General features: G+C 36.5%; 1 protein-coding gene across 1 annotated transcript in view; it reads left to right on the top strand.

The window, feature by feature from the left end:
* ASPM (assembly factor for spindle microtubules) overlaps window positions 1–24,681 on the top strand; it is a 31,497-nt gene extending 6,816 nt beyond the window's left edge. Inside the window, 24 exon segments of the mRNA XM_068406437.1 lie at window positions 1,050–1,295; window positions 1,450–1,517; window positions 2,070–2,211; window positions 2,290–2,420; window positions 3,147–3,322; window positions 3,422–3,567; window positions 3,646–3,731; window positions 5,088–5,306; window positions 6,204–6,420; window positions 6,507–6,652; window positions 6,742–6,870; window positions 8,276–8,470; window positions 9,227–13,852; window positions 15,739–15,888; window positions 16,212–16,378; window positions 17,227–17,386; window positions 17,912–18,121; window positions 18,620–18,769; window positions 20,802–20,993; window positions 21,417–21,609; window positions 22,093–22,247; window positions 23,151–23,327; window positions 24,309–24,481; window positions 24,561–24,681. Coding sequence (XP_068262538.1) covers window positions 1,050–1,295; window positions 1,450–1,517; window positions 2,070–2,211; window positions 2,290–2,420; window positions 3,147–3,322; window positions 3,422–3,567; window positions 3,646–3,731; window positions 5,088–5,306; window positions 6,204–6,420; window positions 6,507–6,652; window positions 6,742–6,870; window positions 8,276–8,470; window positions 9,227–13,852; window positions 15,739–15,888; window positions 16,212–16,378; window positions 17,227–17,386; window positions 17,912–18,121; window positions 18,620–18,769; window positions 20,802–20,993; window positions 21,417–21,609; window positions 22,093–22,247; window positions 23,151–23,327; window positions 24,309–24,481; window positions 24,561–24,666 — 8,360 coding nt within the window. The 3' untranslated portion in view covers window positions 24,667–24,681.
* The last annotated feature ends 720 nt before the right edge of the window (window positions 24,682–25,401 follow it).

The raw sequence follows: 25,401 nt of genomic DNA, 5'->3' as shown, positions 1-25,401 counted from the left end.
TTAATGTTCTTAAACATTATGTAGCATGCTTTATTAATATTAATGAATAGTAGTGCTAGCTTAACACTAGTCCCAATTTGTCACTTCAGTTTGTGTAACATTAAGCTCTTAGGTAAGAGCAGATTTTTGGTTTTTAGATTTTATGTATCACCTGTCTTTCCCTTTTCAGCTTTTGACTTAAAACTGTGATAATCATAAATCAAATACTTGATAATGTGTTTCCAAACAGTTATGCTAGGAATATGGAATATACTACACCAAAAGCAGTTAGAATCACAGAATCGGTTTGGTTGGAAAGGACCTTTAAGACCATCAAGTCCAACTGTTAACCCAGCACTGCCAAGTCCACCACTAAACCATGTCCCTAAGCACCACATCTACATGTCTTTTAAATACCTCCAGGGATGGTGACTCCACCACTTCCCTGGGCAGCCTGTTCCAATGTTTGACAACCCTTTCGGTGAAGAAATTTTTCCTAATATCCAATCTAAACCTCCCCTGATGCAACTTGAGCCAGTGCTGTCCATCCCAGCAGAGTTTTATAACAATCTAACCCTTTTCAGAGTCATACTGTCCACTTGTGATGTGTGGATGGCACACTTGCTCATGCCAAGCGCAGCATACCACACACCTGAATGGGGAGTGTGCTCTGCAATAACAAATACACTGGAATGTGTGGCTGTGGCACTTCTCAGTGGGTGTTGAGTGGGGAATACCCACCTGCTGTGGAGTTACTAAAATGATGGTAACGTACTTTTTCCTCTATCTTTAGCTTCAATCTAAAAAATTTAATATGGTACAATTAATCTTAAAACTGCATTCCTAGCACTTATGAATATGCTTATGAAATAAGCATTGTTATATTAAATATTTGACTAATGTACTTGACAATATGTTTAGTGCAACAGCTGATAAGCTTCTTGAGGGCTAAAGTCATTAGTCAGAAGGAAAATAACAAAATGTGAACTTAGAGAGGAGAAAAAAATGAGGTGGGCAAAGCTACCTTTATTTGAGATGTAAATGCATACTTTTTGTGTGTGTTTAAACAGTAAATGCAGCTGCTCTTATCTTGGGAGAAGAGAATAATCATAAAACCAGTGTTCCTAAAGCACCAACGAAAGATGAAGCATCTCTAAAAGCTTATACAGCTCGTCGTAAGCTGAATAAGTTACGACGTGATGCTTGCCGTTTGTTTACATCTGAAACAATGGTTAAAGCTATTAAGAAGCTGGAAGTTGAGATTGAAACTAGGCGTTTGCTAGTTCGCAAAGACAGACACCTCTGGAAAGATGTAGGTAAGAATACTAAAACTTTGCATCCTTCCTTTTCTTGTAAGTAGGAAATGGGTTATTTAACACTAAGTTGATTTAATCTAAAATCGTTTGATAGAAATTTTTGCTATAATACGAAGTGTTTGCTGGATGTAAAATATAAGATGCTCTCTTGCAGGAGAGAGGCAGAAGGTCCTTAACTGGCTTTTATCTTACAACCCTTTGTGGCTGCGTATAGGTTTGGAGGTAAGTGCAGAATTTATGGACTATGATCAAAGTTTAAAGGACATCTGGCATTTTTTTTTTTAGTAGGGGATATTTCAGGTTTCTTTGTACTTTCTGTTTTAATAATCCAGGTAGGTTCAATTCAGTTATAGCATGTTTACATCTTTTTTAAATTATTATAACAGATTTGCTTTAAAAAAGTGCTTACTTTATTAAAAAGAAAAATATTTAATCAAGGAAAGTGGAAGTTAACTCCCTGACCAATAACACAACAGCAGTTTCCTATCAGTTTCACTCTTGACTGAACTGGAGAAATATGTGCTTGTCTTAAGGAAGTTCCTGATTGATTCCTCAGATGCAGATGATCATACATGTTTTGAAATGAGACTGGATATTCTGAAATTTCCTTTGGTTTTATCCTTCAGTGACTGATTTGGAAAACTGATTGATTTTTAGAGACTAATTACCATTTACTACTTCAGAATTTCAGTAATGTGTGTTATTCAAAAAAATCCTCATAGTATTTGAGGTAATTCTTAACGGTTCTGCTTTTTTCCTCTTCTTTCATATTAGACTGTTTATGGTGAACTGATAGCTTTGGAGAGTAATAGTGATGTTACGGGTTTAGCAATATTCATCCTTAATCGCTTGCTTTGGAACCCTGACATTGCAGCTGAATACAGACATCCCTCTGTGCCTCACCTTTACCGAGAAGGTAACTACTACTTCCAAAAATAGGTTATTTTTAGTACTTAATTTTTGAACTAGCACTCAATAGGTTCTGTCGTTTCAGGTCATGAAGAAGCTTTGTCAAAATTCACGCTGAAAAAAGTGCTGCTGTTAGTTTGCTTTCTGGATTGTGCCAAACGGTCCAGAATGATTGACCATGACCCTTGCCTCTTTTGTAAGGATGCAGAGTTCAAGGTAAGAGAGCTGTGATTTGATGTCTTCTACATTGAGTCTTAGGACAATATTGGAGGAATATACTGTTGTGTGTTTTTTTTTTTTTTTTTTTTAATCTGGCTATGTACTTTTCTTTAACTGTTCAGCCTTTTACACGAACATTCTCAACACATCATCTCACGATCATGCAAAGGAATTCCCAAGAAAATTTTGAGGTGTTGGTCCTGTAGGAAGAACTCCATTATCTTATGTTATCTGGCTTCCCTCTCTACATCTAAGCTTCTGCACTATTTTTAAATATCACTGTAGCATACTGAAGCTGATCTTAAACTGCAAGTCAGTTTGATGGGCTTTTCTGTTTGTTATTTCTGTTATTCTGCTGTGATAAGAAAGACAATGCAACATCTATCATACAAAGGCTTTGATTAACAAATATGTTCAAATAAAATCAACTTTTATTGGGTTTGTACTATGTAGGCAGACAGGCTGAAAAAAAGTATTTCTGAATTTGGTGGTGCTTTCAGTGACATGGTAGCCAGGTATGATGAAAATTAAAGCTGTGTGAACTGGCTAAAAATGAAACTAAAAAAAAAAATTAAAAATTATAATTTTAAGTATTAGGTAAGGAAATATGGAATGCAATTTGGGGGACAAGGGATTAAAGTTGTATTATGCTTGACAAACATTGCAGCGTTAAGATTATCTTTTTTTCTCTTTTCTTTTCTTTTCTTTTTTTTTTTCTTTTAGGCTAGCAAAGACCTTCTGCTTGCATTTTCTCGGGACTTCCTGAGTGGTGAAGGTGACCTGTCCCGCCATCTGGGTTTCTTAGGACTACCTGTCAGTCATATTCAAACTCCACTTGATGAATTTGATTTTGCTGTAACCAATCTGGCTGTGGACTTACAATGTGGCATTCGTCTTGTGTACGTGGATACAGATTATTTTGAAATATTTATTTTCTCTTATATAATACTTAAGATGACCTCAACTAAGGCATTAAACTGTGAAATTCCCTTTGTTAGGAGAACAATGGAACTTCTCACCAAAAACTGGAATCTTTCAAAACAACTGAGAGTTCCTGCAATAAGTCGTCTACAGAAGATGCATAATGTTGACATTGTTCTTAATGTCCTTAAAGAGCGAGGAATTAACTTGAAAGATGAAAGTGGTAAGGTCTGGAAATCAGGGTTATTCTAAGTGCATCAAAGGACTAGTGCACACTTTAATTCCTTGTTTTATTTGATAGGTGCTTCAATTGACTCCAGGGATATTGTGGATAGACACAGAGAACGAACGTTGGCACTCCTGTGGAAAATTGTCTTTGCCTTCCAGGTATTATTCAATTACTTATTTTCTTTGTTTGTTACTAATTATGAATGAGAGATAATGAAAACACCAGTCTTTCAGCAATATTTTTTGTCTGTGAAAGCCTCTACTAATCAAATTTTAGACTATGAAACGATCCGCTTCGTATGTTCAAAGTGCCATGCAAACTTACCTAAATCTACTAACTGTTCTGTAACAATACAGTTTAGATAACATTTTAACTGTGCTTTTTCTTGTATACATTCATGGAAGCTTTTGTAAAAAACTTAACTTCTGACTTTATGCTGTATGCCAACAGAATTGATAATTAAGAGTAAAATAATGTTGATCTCAAAATGCTGGTAAGTGGAAAGGACATTTTGAGGTTACACTGATAGACAATTAGAATTCGCTCTGAAGCTATAGCTCTTCTGCTTTTTTCCATTTGTTTGAAACAGTCAATTTGAAGAAACATTCTTGAAATAAGAATTACTCCAATGGCATTTCAAAGCCCCTGGAAAAAATTGGTAGAGGAAGGAAAAATAGTTTTCTTAAGACTGTTTTAAGAGTTAATTTGAGTGGGATAGTCTTTTGAAAATAACTATCCAGCTGACAAATCCAGTTGGAAGGAACATAAAGTATGAAAGGTAAAATAAGATACAAGTTGAGGTGGGATTTCACCACTAAGTCATCAGGAATATAAGTACAATAAACGATATCTAAAGCAAGAATTTCAAAGACTATAGCCACTGAACTATCAGAGAGCAAGAAGAACATAACAAAAAATCAAATATAACTATTTTCTTACTTAACTACTGTTACAGCAGTGAGTAGTTACCTTCCTCCAGTTAGTTTTCCTGTATGCATGTGTCACAGTTACATTGCTTTTGATTAACAAAATAATTTCCGTGAGCAGTGGCTTTATCCAAGCCCTGTGGATATGCTACTTGTTCTCCAAAACTTCTCACAACAGTTCAAGTCCTCTCAGAATCCCTAAAATGAGGAAGGGTGGTACATGGACTCAGTAGAAATGCAGGTGAGACTCTGAAATTGTTGTTTCCTATGAAAGTATGGTGAAATTACACAGGCTGTTTCAGGGCGTTTCCCTGTTTCCCCCAACTATTAACTAATGAAGTAACCGTTTTACACAGAACAGTGGGAGTGTGGGTGTAGGTTTTTTTATTTGAAGCAGTTGGTAGCAGACGCTGCCATCTATGCTGGCAAGTCTGGATTATCCACTGCTGATTCAGTGTGAGCAGGTACTGCTGAGTAGTGAGAGTAGTTTCTCTTTAAAACGCCATATCTGCACCAGCTGCTATAATGCATGACATGTCAGACTATTGGTGACATAAATAAAATGTTTTTTTTTTTTCTTCCTAATAGGTGGATGTTTTTCTTGATGTGGAACAGTTAAAGGAAGAAATTGAGTTTTTAAAGAGTGCACACAAGAGAAAAACACACTTGAGTGCTCTAAAGAATTTTCCAAGTTGTTGTAGAGTACAAGATGATAATAATAGTAACTCCTCACCTCAAAGTTACAGTGAAAATGTGAAGCTTCTGATGGCATGGGTTAATGTTGTTTGTGGATTTTACAATATCAAGGTAAATAGTTTTATGTACGTTTCAGCAAATACATCTTTTGCTGTCATAAGAATGCTTGTTCTTTATAGAGCAGAATTCTTCAAACTATCAAATATGTAGTGGCAGCCAATGGTAATTAGTTTTAAATATTCTTCTGGACTTTGTTTAATCTGATTTGAAATAACCTTCTTTCTGTGGGTTTAGCTGCAGCTCTCCTTTTAAACAGATTTGAGCAAAAGGATCTCCCCTTCCAGTTAGTCTTATGCATAAAAATGCCTTTAAAAAAATACAACATTTTTGCTGAAATACGGGGTTTTTGGAGTGCTTTTTAATGAGCATCCTAAAAGTATTTGTGCATAAAATTTTCACTATTTGTAGGAACTGTGAGAATTAAACTAATGTTTATGGTAAGGGGGGTTCCTCTCCTCAAAGCGATGTTTGTTTAAAAGGGATATGTTGTTTGTTCCTTCCAAGAAGAGAAGCCCTGTTCAGAGATTTGTCTCTGGTCAGAATACAATCACACCTGCTATTTTTGCTGAAGGGCAAAATAGAGCACTTAGGACTGATGCAAGTTCAGAACTTATTTCTGTACTGAATACCTAGTGTAAAGGTATCTGTAGAAGTTCTCAGGGATCCTTCTGTAGAAAAATTGCTTTCCTTTTGGTTTCTTAAATGTTTACCTTGGAGATTCACTGCATAGTGATTCACATGTCTTTGTTTCTGGTTTCTCACAGCTGTATGTCACTGTACAGTGAATGTTCAAAGGAAACACTAGTTTCATAAATGTTTTTTGTTCAAAAAAATTTACACTTAGTCACTTTCAAAGGTACAAGATAACAAATTCTATATCCAGTTTATACCAATTAACTTGGAACAAAAAATCAAGGAACTTGTATCTTACTGTATTTTATTTAACAGGTGGAAAATTTCACAGTGTGTTTCTCAGATGGTAGAGTATTATGTCATTTGATTCATCATTACCATCCATGTTACATGCCCTTGGAAGCTGTGTGCCAACGTACAACGCAAACAGTAGAATGCTCAAAAACTCATACAATGGGACTAAACTCTTCTTCCTCGTCCTCTTCAGAGTCTGATACTTCTCTAAATGTTATGGAAGGAATGTTTAACCAAAGTAAGTTATTTAATGCACAGCAGTTCATGTTAAATCTACTTCTTTTATGTACAATTTGATTTGACAAACGTTTTCTCTTTGCAAAGCTGTAACTGCCTCAGTCCTATACAAGGAGCTCTTGGACAATGAAAGGAAAAATTTCCAGCTGATCAATGCTGCAGTTTCTGACCTAGGTGGAATACCAGCAATGATTCATCACTCAGACATGTCAAATACAATTCCTGATGAGAAGGTAAGCTGCCTTTAGAGTTGATATAACCATGTGAACAGGTCCTGCTCTTTCGTATAGCCCTTAACTTTCTGTGTTCTGTGTTTATATAGGTTGTTATTACCTACCTATCATTTCTGTGTTCGCGGCTTCTAGTTCTTCGGCAAGAAACTCGAGCTGCTCGTTTAATTCAGTGTGCTTGGAGGAATTACAGGCTAAAAAGGGAACTGAAACTTTCTCAGGTACTCTTTACCTGTACAATATTCATAGTTTCTACTTTGAGAAATACTAAATAAAGAATATAAATTCATTGTTTGGAGTATGCAGGTTTATTAGAATAATATTGGCATTTAAATTAATACGTGCTATTTTTATTATAAAAATACACAGCCTTCTTGGTGGTGTAACCTACTAAAAATGCTTTCATATAAGACTATTCTGAAGTAATTACATTTATTTAAAGGCTACTGTTATTTCTTTTGTGTTCTGTTTAGAGCATATCACCCCTTAAGCCCCTCTTTCTATTTCAAATATAAAATAGTTGCGCTGGTTCCTTGAAACAAAAAGGGGAGTAGTTAATTTTTAATTCCTATTAATGTCTACAAGATGAAAAGAGTAATTAAACTTCTGCATGGATTTACTATTTTTGTTCAGGAGCTAAACTTCACTAGTGTTTTGAGTTTAGTTGCATGACTTCTGATATTTTGTTTCTTGCTTTTCTGGTAATTATACCAGATCTTGTGACGATTTTAAAACCGTGACACCATTAACGTTGATAAATACCACCACTGTGTCTGAGACACATATTATTCGATATTGGAACAGTGTTCAAGTGAAATATTTTAAGAATCTGTGGTGTAGAAGGGGGCAGAGGTTATATTTATGTAGGTTCTTTCATCTCCATTTTCTTTATAGGAACTACACAACATTAATGATGATTCTCTTTATAACTGGTTTTAAAGAACTAATAGTAAAGATGCTGGTAGGGAGAGGGGGAATCAAAAACAAAACCCATAAGCATTGCATTGTTCTTTTAGTTAATCTTGCAGTGTGCGCATAGGTACTTTGCCCTATGGTGGGATAGGCTAATAGTGGGGTTCTGACAAGATGACGTACATATTGACATGTTACGTTTGTTAGTTGCTTTTTCCTTTTACTTTCATGTATGTTAGTTTGTTACTACAGTCTCTGGGTTACTATAAAAACACTGGTTGGTATGTGCAAACAAAACTCTGGGCTAGATGGATATGAGCTGGTATGACTGTTTTTATACTCTTATATTATTTAAAGATAGCTGGAAAGCATTCTGGTGTGCCCCATTAGTTATGAGCATTTTAAATTATTATGAATGAGAACTAAAATTGAGCTTTAAAAATGGGTTGCCTAGGAGTGTTGAAAAATTGAGTAACAAAGAGGAAGAACTATGTAGGCAGGAGGATGCAGATTTAAGTGATACCACCCTTTTACAAAGAACTCAGTGCTGAAATAAATGTTCTGTCTCAGAAAAGTAGTTTCACTAGAGTAAAGAAAAACTGTGGTATCAACAAGCTTAATTTTTATAGTTTGCTTTAGGTAGTTATTTTAATTCATCAAAAATGTGAGTTGAAAATTCCAATCCTAACTGTTCAGTGGAAATTCACTCTGTAGGAAAGAGACAGAGCTGCTCGGATAATTCAAAAATCTGCAATCAACTTCTTATCTCGTCGACGCATCCTGAAGAAAGTGAATGCAGCAGTTTTCATCCAGAAGCACTGGAGAAGATACTTAGCCAGGATGATTTTTTTAAATCTGAAAAAGACAAAACTGGAGGAAGCCAGAAGTAAATCTGCCACAGTCATTCAGGTAATACGATCTAAAGTGAGATTACACAGCAAGGAAACCCTCTGAAACCTGTAAGAAAAAGGCTTGCTCAGGGTCGTTTGTTTTGCTTGCAGCACCTGATGTCTTCATGAAAATGCAATAGTTCCCCCCACCCCACCTTTTGAGATGTTTTGGTAACTTTCTCTCATCGAAGAGAAATGTGCTCCTAAATCAATAATTAGTGACTATTCTAGTGTGCCATAAACATTAAAATGCTGGGCCTTAAACCAGTCAATGTAAGGACTGATCAGATTGTGTTGGCTTGCCTCTTTGCAGCTGCTGAATATTGCTGAAAAACCTTTAAAAAAAAAAAAATAAAAAAATTACTCTCCTAGTGTTATGACACCTGTGGTGGGCATGTTCAGAATGGCAGATGTTAGTTAACCAGTTGGTTGTTGGGCAATTAATTCAGTTTCTAAAGATACTTTCCCCACTGTTACCCAAAGCTAAATATTACATTCTTAAGACTTTTTGGAGTGGAGATTAAAGAATCACTGATTTATCAAATAATTTAAAATGGGATCTTCTGTTGCCAGGGCAAATTTACCTTTTTCCCAAAATTGGAAATGCTTAAAAAAAAAAATGATTCAAGCATTTGGCTTTTGCTTTTTTTTGCTTATCTTCTTAGGGATTAAGTAGGAATAAAGAAATCTAAGTCTGAGGTTGGTAGTTCTCAAATTTAGGCTTAACTCCAGATACCATGAAGAAAATGCTAATTTTTTTGTTTTTTTCCTGCAGGCTTATTGGAGGAGATACTCTGTTAGGAAAGGATATTTACAACTAAGATACTATGTTATCTTTGTACAAGCAAGGATAAGGATGGTGAAGTCTGTTGCTGCATATAAACGAATTGTTTGGGCTGCTGTTACTATTCAGAGTCATCTGCGTGCATCTAAGTTGGCAAAAAAAGATCGGCAAAGATATGAACTCTTGAAGTTTTCAGCACTTACTATTCAGTCTGCATTCAGAAGATGGAGAAAATACAAAATTCAACAGAAAGTTAAAGCAACTTTAGTGCTTCAGACTTATTTCCGAAAATGGCAATCTTCAAAACTGGCTAAAAGAAAGAGGGCTGCCCTTGTCATACAGTCTTGGTACAGGATGCACAGAGATGTGAAGGAGTATCTACGTATTAAGCAAAGTGTTATCAAGATTCAGGCTTGGTACAGGTGTCAGCTGGCTAGACATATTTACCAGGAGCACAGGGCAAAAATAGTGGCAATTCAGCAGTATTACAGAGCTTATAAACTAGGAAAAATTGAAAGAGAGTACTATCTGCAAAAGCGTGCAGCAGTGCTAGTTCTCCAAGCTGCTTTTAGAGGCATGAAAGCACGTAAACAATACCGGCAAACAAAAGCAGTTTGTGTTGTTCAGTCACTGTGGAGAATGAAAAAAGAGAAATTAAGATTTCTAAGATTAAAAAAATCTGTTATTACATTGCAGTCACATGTGAGAAAATACCAACAAGTAAAAAGATACAAAGAGATTAAAAATGCTGCTTCTGTAATTCAAACTTGGTATAGGGCATGTGTCACTTCTAAAAAAGCAGCTGCTTCTTTCCAGAGGATGCGTCTGGCTGCTATTGTCCTACAGTCTGCCTACAGAGGAATGGAAGCTAGGAAAGAGGCTCACCTATTGAGATCTGTGATAAAAATTCAGTCAAGTTATCGTGCTTATATTGTCCGGAAGAGATTTAAAAACTTGAAAGATGCAACAGTGAAGATTCAAGCTTTTGTAAAGATGAGGCAAGCACATACACATTATTGTGCGTTAAGGGAGGCAACGCTTTATGTCCAGCAAAGGTATCGGTTTCATAGATATGCTCTTCAACTTAAAGAAGATTATAGGAAATTGAAGGGAGCTTGCATAAGAATTCAAGCTGTAGTTCGAGGCTATCTTGTCAGGAAACAAATACAAAGGTGGAGGGAGACTGCAATATTTCTCCAGGCACGCTACAGAATGAGAAGGGACAGGCAACATTATTTAAGCATCTGTAGTGCTGCTGTTGTCATTCAAAATCGTTATCGTGCATACAAAAAGCAACTGTGTCAGAGGCAGCAGTTCTTGCAAGTTAAAAAAGCAGCTGTGTGCTTACAGGCAGCCTACAGGGGTTATAAAGCACGCAAAAACCTTAAGCTTGAATATAGAGCTGCTGTTATGATTCAGACTGCTTTTAGAGCTCATGCTGCAAGAATGAAATACAAGGCAATGGTTGAGGCCTCCATTGTGATTCAGAGGTGGTACAGAACTTGTAAGACTGGTAACAGGCAAAGACTGAACTTCTTAATGACGAGAGCAGCAGTGCTTTCTTTACAAGCAGCTTTTCGTGGCTGGAAGGTACGAAAGCAGATTCGAAGACAATGTGTTGCTGCTACTAAGATACAGTCTGTCTTCAGAAAATACACAGCTCTGAAAAAATTCAGACTTGTGAACCATGCTGTGCTAACTATCCAAAACCATTACAGAGCCAGCGTTATAGGCCAGAAACAACAGCAAGAATATGTTCAGCTGCGTAACTCTGTAGTGCATCTTCAGGCAATATGGAGGGGGAAAACCGTGAGAAAAACAATTCAAAAGAAACATAATCTTGCAACAATTATTCAGTCCTACTACAGAATGCACGTAAATCAACTAAAATATAAGAAACTAAGACAAGCCACTCTAGTGATTCAGAAATACTTCAGAGCTTACTGTATGAAAAAAAAACAACGTGCAATTTATCTAAAAACAAAGGCAGCTGTGTTAGTCTTGCAGTCTGCTTACCGTGGGATGACTGTGAGGAAACAATTGAACAAACTAAACAAAGCTGCTGCAACTATACAATCTGCCTTCAAATCTTACTTGGTCAAAAAGGACTATGAAAGACTGAGATCTGCAGCTGTAGTAGTTCAAAGGCATTATCGTGCAATTATTCATGCTAAATGTCAAAAGCAGAAATATTTGTCTTTAAAAAAAGCCACAGTCAAAATGCAGGCAATTTATAGAGGTGTAAGAGTTAGACGACAAATTCAGTGTATGCATCAAGCAGCTATTTGTATCCAAGCCACGTTTAAGATGCATCGCATGAACATAAAATATCAGGCAATGAGAATGGCAGCAATTACAATTCAAAGACAATATAGAGCATTTTGTTTAGGCAAAGTACAACGTAAAAAGTACTTGGAACTAAAGAAGTCTATCATTATTCTTCAGGCTGCCTGTAGAGGCACAAAGGTCCGACAAGACTTAAGAACTATGCATCGGTCAGCAGCAATAATACAGTCTTATTATCGAATGCACAAACAACAGAGGGATTTCAGAGAATTGTTGCTGGCAACTAAGCAGATTCAGCAGTGGTTCCGTGCTTGTAAAGAGCGAAATACACACGTTCAAAACTATATGATTATGAAAAGTGCTACGCTTCGTATCCAGGCTGCATTCCGTGGTATGAAAACAAGAAGACTTATAAAAACTATGAGTAAATCAGCTGAGCTTATTCAAAGAAGCTTTAGAACTTTTCTCAAAAGGAAACATTTTCTTTCCATTAAAAAAGCTGCTATTGTAATTCAGAGAAAATACAGAGCAACAAAACTAGCAAAAATTCAACGTCAAAAATACCTCTCTTTCCTTAATGCTGCTGTTATCATACAGTCTGCTTATAGAGGCTTTGTGGTAAGAAAAAAAATGCAGCAGATGCATCAAGCTGCTACAGTTATTCAAGCAATGTTAAGAATGCGTAAAATTTACACTTCTTATCAAGCTGTCAGGCTCGCTTCAGTAATCATACAGCAACGTTATCGTGCTTACAGGGAAGGGAAGCGTGTGAGAGAAATATACTTAAAACTGTACAATTCTGTTTTAGTTCTTCAGGCTGCCTATAGAGGAATGAAAACAAGATGCTTCTTGAAGAAAAGACATGAGGCAGCACTTAGAATCCAGAGAAACTACCGAATGTATAGGCAGTGCTGCCATTACAGAAAGGTTCAGTGGGCAACCCAGGTAATACAGAAGAGATACAGAGCCAATAACCTAAGGAAGATTGCAGTACAGCGTTACTCTTCATTAAAGAAAGCAGCAACTTGTATTCAGAAGGCTTTTCGAGACATGCGAGCAAGAAAACAACATCAGGAAAAGCACTGCGCTGCTGTTGTTGTTCAGAAGAATTTTAAAGCTCTTAGAGAACGTCAGAGATATCTGTCTCTTAAAGCTGCTACTCTTGTCTTTCAGAGAAGGTACAGAGCTTTGATTCTGTCAAGACAGCATACTTTAGAGTATCTTTCTCTTCTCAGAGCAACTATTCGTTTACAGGCTGTGTACAGAGGCATCAGGGTGCGGAAAAGTATTGAGCATATGCATTTAGCTGCTAGTACAATACAGTCAGCCTACAAAATGCACAGGAATAGAAGGTCCTATCAAAATATGAGAATTGCAGCTATTGTTATACAGAACTATTATCGATCCTACATTAAAGGAAAGAATCAACGAAAGAAATATCTGACAATGAAGAATTCTGCTCTTGTTATTGAAGCATCATATAGAGGCATGAAGGAACGACGGAAACTGAAAATCATGCGTGTTTCAGCAATTGTAATACAGTCTAGTTATCGCATGTACATACAACGTAGGTATTACAAACAGTTGTGCTGGGCTGTCAGAGTTGTACAGCAAAGGTTCAGAGCCAAAATGGCAAAAGAAGCTGAGATGGAAAACTACGCAAAAATAAAAAAAGCTGTCATTTGCCTTCAGTCCTCTTTTCGTGCAAAAAAAGCTAGGCAGTTGTGTAAAACCAATGTTGCTGCACGGTGCATACAATCATTCTTAAAAATGTGCGTAGAGAGGAGACGTTTTCTTGAAAAGAAAGCAGCAGCAATAATGATCCAGTCTATGTTCCGATGCCAAAGAGCAAGGACTCGCTATAAATTGATTCAGAGTTCAGCAGTTGCTATTCAGAGGTGGTACAGAGCATGTCACAGGGCTCGTTTACAGAAAGTAGAGTATTCTGCTCAAAGACAAGCAATTGTCGTTATTCAGTCTGCCTTCCGTGGTATGAAAGCAAGAAAAATAACAAGACAAATACGAGCTGCAAGAAAGATTCAGTCTTTTCTTCAGATGGCTGTGCAGCGTAGAAAATTTATTCAACTTAGAACAGCAGCTATTACATTACAAGCCTACTACTTAATGTGTAAGACTAAATCACAGTATACAAGCTATAAAAAAGCAGCAGTTGTCTTACAACGATGCTACCGATCCCACTTGACTGTGAAATCCCAAAGAATGACTTACTTACAAACTCGGAGGAACATTATCATTGTGCAGGCTAGAGTCAGAGGATTCGTTGAAAAGAAGAAGTTTCACAAAATTAAAGAAAGCACAATAAAAATTCAGGTACTTTTGAGTGTATAGTAGTGGGTTTTGGGTGTGGGCTTTTTTCTTTTGTGAGTTTTTTAAGATTATTGCTCTTGCAAACAAGAGTTTAAAGCTATATGTTAAAGTAGAATCGATTTCTGAAGTATACACCTGCCATGTAGTATAAAGCTTACTACCACAGTGCACAGAAATAAGTCTCAGTTCAGCTCTGTTTTGTCTTTCCTTGCTGAGGTACTCATCTTAAAAAGTAACATTCCTGTTGTTGTTTCTCCCCTAGAATTCTACTACTTCAAATGAGTTCTGATACTTGTGTGTGCTTCTGTGGGTCTTCTAAGAATATTTTTGTCCTAACTGGCTTCCACCTATATAACTATTAGTAGCTTAATGAAAGTTTTCTTTGATTGGAAGATGAATGAAAGCTGTCTTGACGTGTTGAAATAAGTGGGCACTGGTGTTGGGTATAAAGTGAAGTAAATGGCAAAAAAAAAAGCATGACTACTGCGTTCTTTAAGACTCATGTTTAGGCAGGAGTGAATAAATCAATCATGTTCATTCTTTTAGATTTATTAAATGGCCCTAGACTAATTTGAGTGCCTAGCTAACATTTTGAAGAGGAATGTAAGGAGAGAAATTGCATTCTTATTGTGTGTTTCAGTTGGTACCTTGGGTACCACATGAAACCGTAGTGTGAAAGTGTATCTGTGATTTCTCAGAGGTATTGTAGGAAGTGGGAAGTATTTAGTTTGATGGTTTTTTGCTTCCATCGTTGATGCAATAGAAGTGTGGTCAGCAAGAAGTAATAAGAATTGTTCTTCATCTCTATGTAGCAAGCTAGATATCCATGCAATGTGAGTTCAAAGAAGCTTAGAAGACTAGTAGCTACTCTGAAATGCTTTTTCAGGTTTTTTTTTTTTTTGAGGATGAGGGAGGAAGGTATATTTCCTTCTTTATATTAATTATGCTTTGTATGTAGTGGGAGCATGGTTTTTAAAATGTCCTTTTCTTCTGGGAAAAGCTTTAAGTGACTTCCTGTGGTGGTCTTAGATATTTTACCCTAAGGGAAGGGGTTTTTCTTCAGGGTATTATTGAAATGAAAGGATTTTTTCCCCCCTCAAATCAGGAAAGAAAGGGAAATAAATAATGTTTTGTAATAGTGTCTTAGGTTGCTATTACTATCTTGTTGGAGAGCGCATGCTTTACTTAACAGGTAAGAAAACAGGTGTGCCTTCCTCACCTCAGGTTTTTGGAGGGGAAGTGGCAGCTTCTTAGTTATTTTCTGAATGTTCAACTTATATATCACAGAATCACAGAATCATAGAATGTTAGGGATTGGAAGGGACCTCGAAAGATCATGTAGTCCAATCCCCCTGCCGGAGCAGGATTGCCTAGACCATATCACACAGGAACGCGTCCAGGCGGGTTTTGAATGTCTCCAGAGAAGGAGACTCCGCAACCTCTCTGGGCAGCCTGTTCCAGTGTTCGGTCACCCTCACCGTAAAGAAGTTTTTCCTCATATTTATGTGGAACCTCCTGTGTTCCAGCTTGCACCCATTGCCCCTTGTCCTGTCAAGGGATGTCACTGAGAAGAGCCTGGCTCCATCATCATGACACTTGCCCTTTACATATTTAAAAACATTAATGAGGTCACCCCTCAGTCTCCTCTAAGCTAAAGAGACCCAGCTCCCTCAGCCTCTCCTCATAAGGGAGATGTTCCACTCCCTTATATATCCTGAACAATGTAAGTATGATTACTTTGCTTAAAAGGTAGGAAAAAAAGAATTAATTGGGAAATCAGAAATATATTTACTTATTTTGTTTTTTATAACAAGCCAGTGAGTACAGCTGAACTTAAAAATATACAAACATCTTCCCAGTCAATACTGTGTCTTTTTTTTTTTTTTAAGGCATTTTTCCGTGGATTTGTTCAGAGACAGAAATACCTTCGGTGCAAGTTTTCTGCTGTATTAATACAGCAGCACTACAGAGCCCATCAGATGCGAAATATTGAACAACAAAGATACCATCAAATGAAAAGAGCTGCCATTAGAATTCAGGTAGTCCCAGAAGGAGGTTTTTGGTTTTTTTGTTTTTTGTTTTTTTTAATCTTTCTTGTATTTGTTTCTTCATGACACAATTATTTTTACAGACACTAACAAGAGTGGTATTTGCGGTATTTCCCTGGGTATGTTTCACTTGCTTTAGAAAACATCTTCTAGATGTGAGAAATTAGACGTTTCTAATACTGTAGAGATAGGAATCCTAAAAGACTTTCGTGCTAACATGACTTTTTTTCCCTTTTCATTTTGTTTGTTCCATTAAACAAACAAACAAAAAAATCAAGTTTAGAATTTTTTTCTTCTTTTCATATGTCTAATAGGCATCATATAGAGGATACAAAGCCAGGCAGTGGGTTAATAAAATGAGAGCAGCACGAGTAATTCAAGCCTGGTTTCGAGGCTGCAGAGCACGAAAGGAGTATGCATCTGTGGTAAAAGCTATATGTGTTATTCAAAGTCACTTCAGAACAAAACAGCAGCGGACATGGTAATAATTAATTTAATACAAATTTCTCTACTTTTCAAATCTTTTATTATATAATTATTTAGTACTGTCTTGCCTATAGATTCTCATGCTCTTATGTTTAAATATTTTTCTGGACTTTTCTGAAGCTACCTCACAAACTTAAATTTTGTATATTGTGTGTCTAGAAAGAGTAGGCCTTGATCTTCTTTTCACTCATCTCCTTTTACAGGAAGGATGTTCTGGATATTGTTAAAATTCCAACATAAAACGCATAGGATGAAAAGCTATTTTGTTATAGTGCATAATGGAATAGTTAAACTAGTTTGTGTTTATTTTGCTGTGAGATGGTTTTGCATTAAATGCTCTACTAGCATTTAATGATGAGATGAGAGAGCTCATCTCATTCAGAACTGTGCCCTCTGCCAGTAGCAGTAGAAGATGCTCTTTAGGGAGAGTATGTTACCCTGACCACTTTCTAAGGTCCTCCCTCAGCATCCATGCATGTTAGATTATGGATACTAGAACTTGCATCTTTTCCTATTCCCTTTATTATCCTTTTATGGACCTGTTGTATGTCAGTCTGTCTAATGCCTTTTAAACCACTGTCTCCCTCCCCAGCCTCCTTTGGCAGCAAGTTCTGGAAGTACCTACTGTGGAAAACCAGAAAGTATCTTCTATTTTAAACCAGTTTTTCTGCCAGCCTTGCTGACTATTTATCCCCTTGTTCTAGTGTTCCAAGATTTGGTTGATAACAGCTCTGCTTTCACAAAATCTATCTTAATTTTTTAAACCATCAGTTTTCTTACTTTAAAAATGCAAATGTTCTCAACTTCTGGAAAAAAAAACCCTAAAATGTGTTTTCATGTTAGGTTTTTGAAAATGAAGTTCTGTGCACTTACTATTCAAAGAAGGTGGAGAGCAACCCTTACTGCACGAATGATTCAACACCAGTTTCTGGCAACTAAGAATGCTGCAGTTAAGATTCAGTTGGCATATAGACAGTACAGGGCTAGAAGACTTTTGAGAAAGGTAGGTTTTCACTTGCACTCTGCTATGTCATGGTTGTTTTAAGAGTCTTCAATGTACTTGAGTGATTTTTGTGATCAATATGCAGAAGTATAGAAAAGGAAAAAGCTGAGACCAGAGCAAAGATTGTTCAAATCAAAACTGTTCAATCTTCAAAATACTAAATTTCCTTTTGCTTTGAGCAGTGAGGTTGATTCTTGTTTTTGAACAATTCCAATTGTTGAATTACCCATATCTATACTGATAACAAGATATAAATGTAAAATTTTCTGCTGGTGTTATTGCTGACAAAGGATTAAGTTAAATTGCCCATATTTTGACCCCATTTAGATAAGGGAAAAGACCGTCCAAATTGTGAAAGTGCATTTTTATATAAACTGGTATTGCATGAGTTTGCTTCTATTTCCTAATCTGTTTTTGTTCTTATGATGGAAAAAAAAATCTAGAACTAAAATAAAAATGTATATTGATCATTACAGAAATGAACAGAAGTTTAATTGTCAATACATTCTTTAAAATCTTTTTCAGAAGCTTCAAGCTGCGTGTTTGATCCAAAAAGCATACAGAGGTTTCAAGGCAAGAAGGAGGCTTGTTCAACAAAAAGCTGCTGCTGTAATTATCCAAAAACATCTGAGGGCTTGGCAGGAAGGCAGGCTTCAATTTATGAACTACAACAAAACTAGAAGAGCTGTCATTAAACTTCAAGCATTTATACGGGGTTATTTAGTCAGAAAAAAGGTTGGTATACTTCAAATTAAAACTATACTTTTGATGTAAAGTATCTCTAGAGCTGTTTTAACATTAATTCTGTCTGGCAAGAAACAGAAAACCTGATCACTTGTTGAACTCAATTTCTTGTTGACTGCTTTGAGAATTGTGTGGGTCAGAATAGATCAAAATACAGATTGACCCTTTTCTCACAATCCTTTAGTGTTTTTTTAGCTTCTGAGATCTTTGTGGCTTACCTATAACTGATCCTTCTGCACACACACACTTACAATGAAACTGTTCTCTGCTATATATTAATGCTGTTGCTTACAACCACTTCTCTCTGTTATTGTTTAGATTAGAGACTTAGTACTGAAGAAGGGTAGCTTAGTTCTGAGGTAACGACTTCTGAGGCAATTCTTCAGCATCTACTAGTGTATTGACGTGTACTATGGTCTTTGCATAGGCAATCAGCTACCTCTGAGTATGAAAATTAATGATGTTCCTTGTTTTGTTTTCCTTCTACAGATTTCAGAACAGAAACAAAAGAAGAGACTTCTTTATTTTACAGCAGCTGCATATCATCATATCTCTGCAATTAAAATTCAAAGGGCATATAGGATTCACCTCATCTTAAAACTTGCACAAAAACAGATCTCGTCTGTTCTTATAATACAGGTTAGTCTAATTAAGGATGAATGATTTTGTGTTACATAGTCTAATTTCTTTTCTGTCAGCTAAGCTGTAGCGCTAAGACAAGCACTAAGAAAATAAAGCTAAATTATGGAGACTATGATTTATTAAATAATGCTGCTTATACCCAGCTAAGCATAATAGAGTGGATCTCAGCAGGTTCTGGAGGCTTAAGCACTTTTAAGTCTGAGGATGGATGGGAAAGTTAGTTTCCTTCAGACCCTCGAGCTTGCTAAAGGAATCTGAGTGCTGTCTTAGCCTATTTCTTTACATCCTATTGGAATTAGGAAAGATCAGACATGACAACCTGTAAGGCTTGTAAAATGAAGAGTGTCTCCTCACACAAACAGTCCCCTGGGATACAGTGATTTATTTGGTTGAATGTTTCTAACCTGCCAGTAGTACCAGAGCCTGTCTTAAGTTGCAGCATTTTTCATATAACCATGGTTTACTTCTCTAAAAGCAAGATCAAAACTCAGGTCTGTATTGCAGCACGCCTAATTGTAAAAATTAGCTTCAAGTCTCCAAACTGACCATTAGCTTAGTCCCAATTACGGAAGGTCAGCATTAGATAAATGGAGAGGCTGAAATGGGAACCCTGGAATAGCTGTTCTCTAGTCAAGGATGTTACGGCAAACTTTGCCCTACTATTTCTCCATGTATACAATTCTGTTATCTCTCCCCATAAGTTATATTTTCCCCTTAAGGCAAGAGCAAATGGGTGGAAGAGGCTTTTTATGGTCAGATTTGGCATACAGTACCCTGCCTCCCTTCTCTGTATATGGAGGGGAAGAAACAGAGCTGGGAAATGAGAAAAGTGGAGTGGTGGTTCTCCTTAAAAGCCAACCAAGAGAAAGAAAACTCCTAGGACAGAGTAACGCCCGATACAAGTATAAATTAGGAGAGGAGTGGCTGGAGACCAGCCCTGCAGAAAGAGATCTGGGGGTGGTTGTCGACAGCAGGCTCAATATGAGCCAGCAGTGTGCCCTGGCAGCCAAGAGGGCAAACCGCATCCTGGGGTACCTCAAACATGGTATAACCAGCCAGTCAAGAGAGGTGATTATTCTGCTGTATTCAGCGTTGGTGTGGCTTCACCTTGAATACTGTGTGCAGTTCTGGGCCCCACAATTTCTAAGAAGGATGTTCAGGTCCTTGAATGTGTCCAGAGGAGGGCAACAAAGCTGATGAAAGGGCTGGAGGGAATGTCCTATGAGGAGCAGCTAAGGACTTTTGAGTTTTTCTAGTTTGGAGAAAAGGAGGCTGAGGGGTGACCTCATTGTTCTCTACAGCTTCCTGAAGAGGGGAAGTGGGGAGGGAGGTGCTGATCTCTTCTCCCTGGTATCCAGTGATAGTACATGTGGGAACGGTTCAAAGCTGTGCCAGGGGAAGTTTAGACTGGATATTAGGAAGCATTTCTTTACCGAGAGGGTGGTCAAACGCTGGAACAGGCTTCCTGGGGAGGTGGTTGATGCCCCAAGCCTGTCAGTGTTTAAGAGACATTTGGACAATGCCCTTAATAACATGCTTTAAGTTCTGGTTGGCCCTGAATTGATCAGGCAGTTGGACTAGATGATCGTTGTAGGTCCCTTCCAACTGAAAATATTCTCCTCGCCTCTTCCTCGCCTCTTCCTCGCCTCTTCCTCGCCTCTTCCTCGCCTCTTCCTCGCCTCTTCCTCGCCTCTTCCTCGCCTCTTCCTCGCCTCTTCCTCGCCTCTTCCTCGCCTCTTCCTCGCCTCTTCCTCGCCTCTTCCTCGCCTCTTCCTCGCCTCTTCCTCGCCTCTTCCCTGCTCCTAGTTAAGATTTCATTTTTGCAGTCTTACATTTCAGCTACCCCAAGGCCAATCAGAGCTGTGTCATGGTGGTTATGAGTGCTACTGATGTTTACGGTGCCTGTATCTGTCAAAGCTCATGTTAAAATAGTTCTTCAGTTGTTATCAATGCTTGTTTAGGATAGGAAAAGGGAATTTAGGGAGAAGTCTTAAATAAATAACTAGAAATGTACGTTAATTTTAAACAGAGATGGTTCCGAGCAAAAATGCAACAAAAGAGATTTCTAAGAGATTATCAAAGAATCATTCAATTACAACGTGTGACTCGAGGCTGGCTAAATCACAGAAATGATGCAGCAACCATAATCCAGCGAAATGTACGAAGATTCCTTGCCTGCAGACGTAGGAGAAAATTTGCAGTTGGAATAATTAAATTTCAGGTAAATACCTCTTTTAAGAAAACTACTTTTTTTTTTTTTTTTCCTCTCCTGGGTTTTTGGGGAAAGGAAAGATGTTTACTTTGGCTGGTGTATTTATCAGTTACATTGTAAGCCAAGTCAGCTTCAGTTTAGACATCAAAGCTAAACGCAAACATATTATGATGTAATATTAAGCAGATACTGGTTGAGGTGACTTATGTGGGAGTGTGTGTGGCGTGTGTATGCGTGTGTGTTTTGGTCTTTTGAAAATCCAATATTTGGAAGATTAAACACTGAATGGTAATTACCTAAAAATTAATAACCAAGGTAATTAAATACTTTGTCAGACTTGTATAAAACTGATTTGGAATGGTAACGGAAGTTCTATTCTATTGTCTCTTGTTCACAACTTTTTTTTCTCTTTGTGAAATTTCTTTTCTGTAGGCATTGTGGAGAGGATATTCTTGGAGAAAGAGTAATGACACAGCAAAAACTAAAGCTTTAAGACACAGTTTAGAAAAGGCTAATGAAAAGAGCCGAGAAGAAAACAAATTGTGCAACAGAACTGCAATTGCTATTGAATACCTTCTAAAATACAAACATCTCTCTTATATTCTTGCAGCGTTAAAGCATCTTGGTCAGTATTTCGTTTATATTAAAACTGATAGATTTCCAGGATGATAGAAACTGTAATTTTTCAGCTGAGAAGAGTTCGTAATGATATTTAGGCTTTCTGTATGATTGTAAAGTGTGAATATGTTAGAGTATAATGGAGGTTTTTTCCAGACTAAATTAAATTATTGATTTAAGAACAATATTAAAGTCGTTGTGTAGAGGGAGGAGATCCTATATGGTTGCTCTGATTTCCTGGCAGTCCTAGTAATACTATGCCTTACACAAGTCAACTATATTTACTATCAGTGTATGTTCTCAGTAGATTGTTTTGTCTGCTTAATTTTTAGTCTGGAATATTAAAACTATTGATTTAGAAATACTTGTTTAAATCAATAATTGCAGTTTTTACTTCTTTGCACTTCTACTTAAAAATAAGATAAAACCCTCATTTGCGATTAAATTGCTTGAGTTTCAGAGTTTATTTTTTTTTCTTTAATTATCGTAGAGGTGGCTACCAGGCTGTCCCCACTCTGTTGTGAAAATATGGCCCAGAGCAGAGCAATCTTCACTATTTTTGTTCTGATTCGAAGTTGCAACCGGAGTGTTCCATGCATGGATGTGATCAGATACTCAGTTCAGGTTCTGCTTAATGTTTCAAAGGTAACTTTAATATTTTCTTTTGCAAGTTTATAAGCTGTAGACTACTTTATTGTATTATTTATTTATCCACAAAATTTCTGAATAAATTTGAAACAACAAATTAAGTTTTGAATAACAAAACAGTTTTGAATTATAACTGTGTTATTTTGAAACCAGTTATCTACTTTGTAATAATGATGATTTAATTTTCCTTTTGGCAAAAGAAAATGATTTCATGGGCTTAAAGTAATAATTTTACTTTTAACTGATTTCATTGCCATGTATCCCAAGTATTGCATGAAACTGTGTAGAAATGCAAAACTGTAGTAGTTAGGATAAGCTATGAAGTTTTTTAAGGTAGAAATTTATATGTTCCAGAAGATGGGCTACATTTCCAAATTCATGTCATAGAATAGACTATATTTATACTTTTTGATTTCTTATAGAACTGATTATTTTCATAAATAATTAAAGCTGCTTCAGTACTGTAGTTATTGACTATGTGTTGATTGTTCTAGAGTTTTTACTTTGAAATTTAAAATATTTGTTGAATGTAGTTTTTGATCTTATGTCTGTCCTACAGGCATTTACATTCACATGCTTTTATTTTTATTTTGGGGAAAAAAATTTAACATTTAGGCTAAACTTATTTTTAAATTTCTTTAAACTTATTCTAATTTATTCTTCTATTTTAAACATAAAATCAGATTGTACGGGTTTCTAAACAAGGGGGGAAGCACAAAGGGTAGCTTTTTGTAACCTGTATGATTTAACATACAGAGGTGATTTTTAACTTGGATGCCAGATCAGCTACAAATTTAATCTAGGGGAGAATATGGATTTTGCTTTTTCCTGAAAAAATACCTGAAAGGTATTTTAAAGATCTGTCTATATAACCTCTCTTGTCTCTTTCTTGTATAACAGTATGAAAGAACTACTCAAGCTGTTTATGAAGTAGAAAATTCCGTAGATACGTTACTAGACCTACTGCAAATGTACAGAGGGAAAGCTGGGGACAAAATTTCAGAGAAAGGAGGAAGCATTTTCACAAAGACCTGTTGTTTGTTGGCCATCCTTTCAAAGGACTCGAAAAGAGCTTTGGTAAGACTTAAATGCTTTGGGTTTAATAATTTGATTTAACATGCTTTTCTTGCAAGTTGGTGGTGTTTGTAATTTTTTTCACTCCCTCTCTACCACACCTATTATGACTGTAATATTAATTTTTACTAAACTCTGATTAAAAATAAATGCATTTCCAAGATGGTGCAAACACTCATCATTTTGTGCTTTGTATGCCCTGGTCACCCAGAGCTATTCAATAAGACATTGAGCTTCTAATCCTGCAATCCTTGCAAGATTATGATATTGCAATCCCTTCTTTCCACAGGGTTTTGATGACTTTCTATCAATTGCTTAACATTAGATATAGTTTAGTTGCTACTTAATTAACTTTTATGCATTTCTGAAAGTTTACTGTTGCTTTTCAGATAAAGTTAAAATCTTTATTGTCAGTAACAACTGGCAATATAATTGTCCATGACTTTGTGTTGACATACTCTATTGTAACAGAGTCATAGCCTATTTTTGAAAGAAATTTCCTTTGTTCATGCCAATTGCTAGCATCCCTATTAAGGTTATTAGCATAGTCTGAGTTCTGTGCTATAAATTCACTAGCTGTTTATCCATCGGATAATAAGCACTTAAGTTATCCAGTCTCCTCTGACCATTGCATTATTCTTGCATTGTTATGAAGATGGGTACAAACGCTAGTTTGTCCCTCTGTACCAATTATTGAAGGCATATGCCAATGGCATGTGCAAATTGGATTTAATGAGAAATTAGTAAAATCTGACTTGTAAGAGCTTCAATTTTCTGATATCTCAAGTCGCATACCAGTTAAGTATTTTGAAAGCATTAGACCACTGACTTGTAGGCTTTAAAATTGTTTCACTGTACTTGTATGTAGAAGTTCAGCTTAAGTTATAAACATTCAGTTTTCACTGAATAAAACAGATTTCTTGATTTGTTAAGTTGCTTTCGAACTTGTAGTATTAACTGTGTACTGTTTTCACCTTTTCTCAGGAAATCCGAAGCATACCAAGAGCTGTTACTTGCATTCAAAGCCTATATAAACTTACAGCTCGCAAACACAAAATGGATGCAGAGAGAATGCTTGTGAAGCAGAAAACAAACACTCTCTTAAGTGGAACTTCCTTTGTTCCAGTAACTCCTCTAAGAATAAAAACAGTTTCAAGGTAAGAGCTTAAAAATTAGTCTGCTGTTTTTGCTGTGGCAATGTAATATTTTAATGACAAGCCACTGATATTTTCACAGAATTAAACCAGATTGGATTTTGAGGAAAGATAACATGCAAGAAATTGTGGATCCTCTGCAAGCAATTCTGATGGTGATGGATACACTTGGTATTGCCTGCTACTGAAATGTAAACGATGTATATGAAAATATATTTGTACAGTATGTATGTTGAGACAGCTAAATGATTTTCTGTAACTTTTTTGTATTTTACACAGCTTTTGAAATCTTATTTTGTACTACTACCAAAAGCAATTGTACAATAAAATTATAAACTCTGGAAATTTCACTAGTGAGTAACGTATTGTTATTACACAACTGTGAATCTTACAAATACCATGGTATTCCTTGCTCTGATTAAATATTGTAGAATTCTATTAAAACAGTTGTTTGTGTGGGACAGTTATGTTGGCCTGTCTGATCTGGAAAGGTACAGATAGGAAGGGAGGCATAGTCTGTGCATTTCAAAACTGGCTGCTGTTCTTGGGGAGCTTGAGTTTACTTTCTGGTAAGGTTTTGAGGGATCATGTGTAACTGTAGGAGTTTTTTTTTTTTTAATAATTCCTATTTTTTTTTTAAACACTGCAAGATTGTGATGGAACAATGGGATGTTGTATGGGTGAATTTAGAAATTCTGACCTGATATTTGAAGGGAGATGACTTGTGAGTGCTTTCTTTCTGTCAAGTGAGCACTATATGCAAGCATGCATCTCATCCAGCGGAATAGGTGGTGTTCATCACAGCATCTCCCTTAAATTCTGTTCTCTTGTGCCTTGGAATTGCGTTTTCTTAGAGCAAGGCCAAGTAAATGAAAACTGCAAAATTATACCCTCCCACTCCCAAATTTAAAGATTATGCCTCG

The sequence above is a fragment of the Nyctibius grandis genome, chromosome 8, assembly GCF_013368605.1.
Source record: "Nyctibius grandis isolate bNycGra1 chromosome 8, bNycGra1.pri, whole genome shotgun sequence".
NCBI lineage: Eukaryota > Metazoa > Chordata > Aves > Nyctibiiformes > Nyctibiidae > Nyctibius > Nyctibius grandis.
This window is presented reverse-complemented; position numbering and strand designations above follow the sequence as displayed.